This window comes from Gopherus evgoodei, chromosome 8 (genome assembly GCF_007399415.2).
Source record: "Gopherus evgoodei ecotype Sinaloan lineage chromosome 8, rGopEvg1_v1.p, whole genome shotgun sequence".
In the NCBI taxonomy this organism is placed as follows: domain Eukaryota; kingdom Metazoa; phylum Chordata; order Testudines; family Testudinidae; genus Gopherus; species Gopherus evgoodei.
The window spans coordinates 106,735,557-106,742,682 of NC_044329.1; the positions used below are offsets into that span (position 1 = coordinate 106,735,557).

The 7,126-nt window shown below is 50.4% G+C and overlaps 1 protein-coding gene across 1 annotated transcript; it reads right to left on the reverse strand.

Annotated features, from left to right (window-relative positions):
• Positions 1 to 4,067: 4,067 nt before the first annotated feature.
• FOXD2 (forkhead box D2) lies at positions 4,068 to 6,185 on the reverse strand. Its single transcript, XM_030572723.1, has one exon. The coding sequence runs from the start codon at positions 6,153 to 6,155 to the stop codon at positions 4,905 to 4,907; it is 1,251 nt and encodes a 416-aa protein (XP_030428583.1). The 5' UTR covers positions 6,156 to 6,185; the 3' UTR covers positions 4,068 to 4,904.
• Between the last annotated feature and the right edge of the window lie 941 nt (positions 6,186 to 7,126).

Consider the following 7,126-nt stretch of genomic DNA (forward strand, 5'->3'; position numbering starts at 1 on the left):
AAGCAACAGTCATTGGAGATTTTAAAACTTAGGAAAATTTAAAAGGTAACAATTTCGTTCCCAAAACAAAGGCGGGGGGGGGGGGGGGAAGTGAGAAACGTTGTGCATTAGGACGGGGGAATAGTCCACTCCCTTGCAAATATTTGTTTTAATTCACAAGTCAGAGAAAGTGTCTTATAAAGGGTAAACTGACTACTGTAATTAAGATTTAAAGCAAGCGTGAACATGGGAGGGGGGGGGTTTCTTCTAAGCAACAGGAAACCGGAGAGGCCTGGCCATCGGGGGAGGGTTTAACCACTGGAAATCGGTGTCGTTTAGAAAAGGTGTTTTCCATAATTCAGATAATTTTTCAGCGCTCCGTTTAACCATTAAGACAAAAATATTAGAAAGGTCAGAAGCCCGTTCCCTTCTCCAATTCCCCAAACCAGTTAAAAACGCTCCTGCGGGCTTCTGATCGCAATAATGGATACCAGAACCTGCCAAAGGAGGAGATGCTCGGAGAGAATTTTAATGTGATTCCAGGAGCCTGAGGTTTCGGATGGGGATGCTAGGTGGCGATTTAAGAGCTAGATCGAAATTGACGCTGCTCCCTCTATCCCAAGAATCGTGATCACTCAATTTAAGCCAATGACTGGAGGTGGGGGTGATTTAACAATGAAAGCGGGGTTTCCCTCCACAGCAGATGTGTTCTGAAACCTGTTACAACATTTCTTGTTCAGTTAAGTTACTCCGGAGGCCTCCCCCTTAGCAAACAGAAATGTTGCTGGGGACATTTTTCCCTAGCAATATCAAGGAAGGGGGAAGTTACACACACACTAAAACATCGCACGGGGGTCACATTTTGGGGTGCACTTGAATGATATGAGCGTTTGAATGAAACCCACTTCGAAACGAAACATCCGCACTATTCAGTATCTCCCAGGCAGCGGTGAAAGCCCCTTCAAATGACACCCCAGAACGGTATTTGACTCACCACTCCTCCCAAAAAAAGAACACAACCCCTAAACAATCCACCAAAGAAACGTTTGCAAAAGGGAGAACCCAGCTGGCATTTTATGTATAGACAGGAGCTGGGTAGGGTTATATTTTGCAAGGACTCTGCAGTCATTATTCAGACAAAAACCTTCTAGCGAGGAAGAATTACAGGATCGGGCTCTGTAGTGTCATGTGCACGTATTCAGCCTTCAGTCTTTCTAAGTTTATAAAGGGTTCCCCCTCCTTTAAAAAAAAACACCAAAAAACACTGCAGTTTTCCAAACAAGAACAGAACAAGTTCATAACAGGATTTTGGCAAGAGGGGAAGATACTGGCTGGGACAGCTAATCATTCTCCTTGAATCAGCGATCGGTTATTGCCAATGCCCCCTCCAATAAATAAATACCCCCCCTTTAGTCAGGCGTGAAAAACGATCCTCAACGACCGCTTAAAAATAATGCCCCGTGAAGATCAAACCTACCGCGTCAGCCAGCCCCGTAATTAGAGGCCATTATCCGCGGTGCCTTTAAACACCACCCCTCCGGAGTTAACGGTCTTTTATATTTCGCTGTTAACCCCGCCGCCTTGGCAAGGTTTGGCGGTGGAATTTGAAGGCCCTTAGATCAGACATAACCTGGGGTTCAGCGGAGTCCGAACGCCCTTCCCCCCCGACACATATCAAAATGAGGGGATCCATTGGGTCGTTATTATGGATTAACCAGTCCACGCGCCATACAATATTCGTGTCTAAATACTACTCTCATATTTAGGCCCAGAGAACCGCCGAGCAAAAACAAACAAACAAACAAATAAATTAACCCACCACGACGCGGTTTCAGGCTGCAATGCAAACGAGACAAGCCAATGAGGAAGGTTTGATAGCATTTTGGCTCGGATTAAAAATCAATACTACTAATAAAATTGGTTACCTTTCCTGGTAAATTTCATTCATGGTCACACAGAGTAACAACAGATATTCTCACTTGCAGGGACCAGAAGGGGGAGGAATGGGTGAGCAAGACAAAATATCAGCCACAAAAGGTGATTTCCAGCCTAATAGAAGAAGTTTGTAAGGGGGTGGGGGTTTGAAACCATCATTGTTCTACTCAATGAGCGACGGGTGGAAGCCTCAGGACAGCTATTCGTTGGGGTTGGGTAATGACCGGTCTGCAACCTGTAACTCAGAGACTGCTACCTCTCGTCTAGGCATAGATTTGCCCTCTTAAGGGAAATCCCAAATACCTCATGCAGAACCGTAAGTGCAGATCCTTAAGCAAGATCTGCCAAACCGGGTTTTCAATGCAATGTCCTGTTTATTATCGCTGCAAACTATACACACAGGTTCTACTTTTCACATGGGATTTCATCCTAAATACTTCTCAAACTATTTTCTACCAGTCACTACATTCTACATTTAGTTCCCTTCCACAATTGTTCATTCCCCTCCATCCCCACAGGCTCTTTTAAAAAAAAATCGCTCACAACTTCTAAAATCAAAACCCTGCTATAAAAGTTCTCTCCTTTCTCCCTTTGGATTCCACATTATTAAAAGCCACCTCATTTCTGAAAGCGGATCTGAACAAAGTTAGTTTCTCTTCACTGTCTTCAGTATTTTCTTCTAACTCCATCAAAGGCTCCGGGGAGAGAGAAAGGGCGGTGGGGGGAGGGGGCCGGACCACCCCTCTAGTAATGAGCTTGTCAGAAACACCCCCAGCCCAGGCCTTTAACTACTTGCACGCAGTTCTAGTCAAAGAAAAGGGGAGGCCGGAAGAAGAAAAGAGCTGCAGAGGCTCTTCAGCATTTCCACCATGTGCTTGGCAATCTGGAAAATAGATTCATTGGCCTCCTCTTTTCTCCCATGTCGAGCCTTGTAGCCGCTTTTGTAGGAGCTGGACATGAAAGGGGACGACCAAGTGTCTGACAGAAGATCGCTTTTCAGAAGCAAATGTGCGTGAGAGCGAGATGTGAGACCACTCGCTGGGCGCCTATTCAGGGGGAATCAGCCCTTTAAGCAACAACATCAACAAACTCAGGCGAGGTTCGAGGCGTATTAAGAGATGTAAAATGCTACACGATTCGAATCCCCCCCCCACACACACACACCCGCGACCCCTCCTCCCTTTTAATATATTGATCTCTATGGGGACCGGAGTCCATTAAAACAATGCGAAGCTGGTAAATGAATAAGGGAGGTTATCACCCCCACCCCCCAGTCTGGTTTAATTCACGGACTGGGCAAGGTTCCTTGCGCACAATTTCCCTGCTTTCTGCACAAGAGACCAGGATGCTTCTTTAAAGTAACCCGATTGCTTTCAAGCTTCTGCGTGACAATACCAAAAAAAAAAGGGGGGGGAGGGGATGCCAGGGAGCGTTGCAAGATGTTTATTTACTTTTGTAAGTTGTTGCAAAATGTAGGCAGAGCTCTCGAGTTTCATTGGGTCACCGGACTCCTCGGGCCCAAGGAAAAACAAAACTCTGCCAGTTATTTTCCCCTGTGCCAACGTTTCCAAACACAATAAAAAAGGGGAGAAAAACAACCCTCCCCAACGTATTCTCTCCCCCTCAGGAACAGCCTGGCAACCGCAAGTCTTGGCCAAAAACAGGAGTTCAATTGGTTGCCCAGTGCAGAACCAAAACTAAAAGTCTAATAACCGAAAAGAGATTTTATAAACCTTGAATTATGAGGGATTTTTTTAAGGGGGAGGGCATATTTGCAAAAAAGCCAAATTTAAACTTTTAAATTCTGACCTGGTAAGAAGAGGAACTAAAATATTTATCCCGGGAAATAAAAACAAATTAATCTACTGTTGATAGTCCATCCTTCTATTTCACTTTACTCAATGTCCGTTGAAGAGTTCGGTTCCGATTTAGGTCAGCTAAAACCTGACGAGTTTGGTGCTTCAGTTTAGTTTAGTAACCAAAAGCCCCACTCTGCGGAGATCGAAGTGGTTTTATTTTTAAAAATTACCCAATTGACGCCAGTTAGAAACGGTGCGTCTACAGCACTCCCTTCTCAGGCCCAGCGTTAGAGCGGGGGGTGATCAGTTCTTACATGAAGAAAATACATCAGAACGAACGATCGTTTGGGGTTTTGTTTTAAACAGTTCACAAACATTTATTAATTTACACCAGGGTGGACAAAACTGGGTTGCTTTTTCCACAAAGTATTCACAGATTCTCTTAAAATAGATAGGACGGATGCACAACCAGTGAAGAGAGGGAGCTGGAATCTGCACATTATCTCCCGAATAACCTATATACAAATAATTAAAGATACATTTTTAAAAAACACCCACACATTTAAGGGGTGGAAAAACTGGGATAAAAAAAGTGAAAATTATAAAACTTCCTGATATCTCTGATTTTTTAAGTGTGTATTTGAATAGGTCTCATTAAAAGCATCCTGAGTTTCACTGATTTTTTTTTTATACTGGATGGTGCCTTATAAGTAAAACCAATCAAACCAAGATTTTTTAAAAAATAGGATCATTAAACATTTTCCTCGAGAGGAGAAAAATATTCATACGTTGGAGGAAACCCTTAAAAGCAGAGCTTTGAAGGAACGAGCAAAAGCTTTTTAAGACGTTTAAAACTCTCCTTTAAAGTTTCAAAACCAGCTCTCTCGCCAGGATGTTTGCAACTCGCAAAGAAAATGTTTCCAAGACCCTAGATCATTAAAAATAAAATTAAACACCGTTAAAATGTTACATTTTAACCAGCTGAGTTTCCCATCGTAGATTATGGACACTTTATAAATACACTTCTGGAGAGTGGAGGGTAGTTCAGAATTCTTTTTCGAGCAAAAGGAAGAGATACAGAGATCTGGACAAAAAAAATTAAAGAGAAAGAATTCCTACCTTAAAACACAACAGGAGGAGAATTTGGGGGGAGGGTATTTTTTTGAAGGGGGCTTTTTTGTTTGATCTCTTTTAAAAGGGACAGCTACTCAGATTTGTGATTTTGCTGGAAAAGTTCTGTCCGGGCTGCAGGAGAGATTCGTGGGCCAAGTTTAAGTGGTTCTGTACCGGTGCCAAAGCAGGAGTCAGCATGGCTAGGACTTGAGCCTGGCTCCCAACTTGGCCAGAGGCGTAAGGTGAGGAGGTGGGGGAGCTGCTGTGGGGCGGCGGGGCAGCGCCCCCGATAATGTTGTCTATGGAAAAAGAAGGCCTCCGGGGGGTGCTGCTGCTGCCGCCGTGGCTGTTGTCTGCCTTGAGGGTCTGCAGGAGGGCTGCGGCGGCGGGCAGGGCGGTGGGGCTCAGCTGCGGGTGGTAGAAAGGTTTCCTGCAGCTCAGCTCGCCGCCCAGGAAGGAGGGCAGGCTGGGGGCGCTGGAGAAGACCGAGGCGGCCGGGGGCGGAGGTCCGGGCAGGGCTGGGCAGTGCGGAGGCTGGAAGGGAAAAGTGCCTCCCGCCGCGGGATGGGGCGGGTGCGGGTGGTGATAGTTCTGCAGCTGGAGGCCGTAGTTGTAGCCGTAGGGTCCGTAAGGGAAGCCGGGCAGGAACGGGCCAGGGTCCCCCCCGGCTCGCAGCAGGAGTTCGGGGTGCTGGGGGTGCAGCGGCTGCTGCTGCCGCTTGAAGCGCTTCCTGCGGCGGAGGAAGCTGCCGTTGTCGAACATGTCGGCGGACTCCGGGTCCAGGGTCCAGTAGTTGCCCTTGCCCGGGTTGCCCGGCTCGCGGGGGATCTTGACGAAGCAGTCGTTGAGCGAGAGGTTGTGGCGGATGCTGTTCTGCCAGGCGGGGAACTTCTCCCGGTAGTAGGGGAAGCGGCCGCTGATGAATTCGCAGATCTCGCTGAGCGTCAGGCGCTTCTTGGGGCTCTGCAGGATGGCCATGGTGATGAGCGCGATGTAGGAGTAGGGCGGCTTCACCAGCGGGTTCTTCCCGGCCGCCGGGGGCTTCTCCCCGGGCGCTGCGCCCCGGGCGCACGCCGGCTCCGAGGGGGACCGCCTCTCCGGGGAGCCCCCCCGGCGCGCCTGGCTGCTGGCCCCGCTCCTGGGCAGCCCCAGAGGGTCGCCGTCGTCGTCTTCTTCCTCCTCTTCCTCCTCCTCGCTGAATTTGCCCCCGTCCTGGGGCGGCCCCACCACATCGATATCCGCGTCCTCCACCTCGGAGAGCGGCTCCTCCTCTGGGGAGTTCTCGGACATGATCCCGCCGCTGCTGCTCCTGCTCCTGCCCAGAGTCATTCTCGGGTAGCCGGGCCCGGGCTCCCCCCACCTAGCGGCGGCCCCCGGAATGGTCCCGAGGCGGCGGCGGCCGGGGCTGCGCGGTCCCCCCTTCTCTCTCCAACCGGGCACGGCCGGCAGCGGGCTCCGGCTGCTTCCCCGGCTTCCCGCCGCTCGCCGGGCGGGAGAGAATCAAGGCAGGATCCGGGTGGCGGCTGGAGGAGGGGATGGGAGGGGGGAAGGACACAGAGGGGCTGGGAGCTGCGATCGCCCCTTGGCAGAGTCTGGGGGAGGGAGGGGAGCAGGGAGGGGTGGAAAAGGGGATGGGGAGCGGAGGAGGGGGGGTGGTGGGAAGGCGACCTCCCCCCGGAGCTCAGACCCAGCGGAACTTCTCACACACTGAGATGCCTGCAACTGCTCCAGAGGCCTTTATACCGCAGCCAGCGCATCACGTGCTGCAGCCTCCGCCGACATCCGCCAGCCGCCCCCCTCTCTGCCACTTACCCCTGGGGGCACCCCGGGCCAACCTCCCCTTGCAGCTGGGGGAGGGAATTTCCACTGGCCTCAGCCCTTCCCCCGGGCATCTGCATCCATCTCTCAGGCTAGTCCCACCCTGCGCCCGCCGCTTTGCCTTTGCAAAACCCTCACGCTTGTCCCTGGGCAAACCCACCTACCAAGGACTTTACGGGTTCCCCCTCCGAGCCTGGGTTTGCGGGTGCACACGCTTCTCTACCTCGGCGATTCCGGGCTATCCTCAGCCCTCCTCAGCAGACAGAAACGAAGCGCCAACTCTAGCTTCGGAACAAATCAAAGCGAACAAACAGAACTAGATGCAACATGCAGCGTGCTTCGCCCCGTACCTGGAACATCATCACTCCGGGCAGGTTTTTTAGGCACCAAGTGTGACATCCTATGCCCTCATCCTGTCCCTTGGTCTTCAGAATTCACTGGACGGGGAGGCCGGGGGAAATCACAGATCAAAATACTGGCTG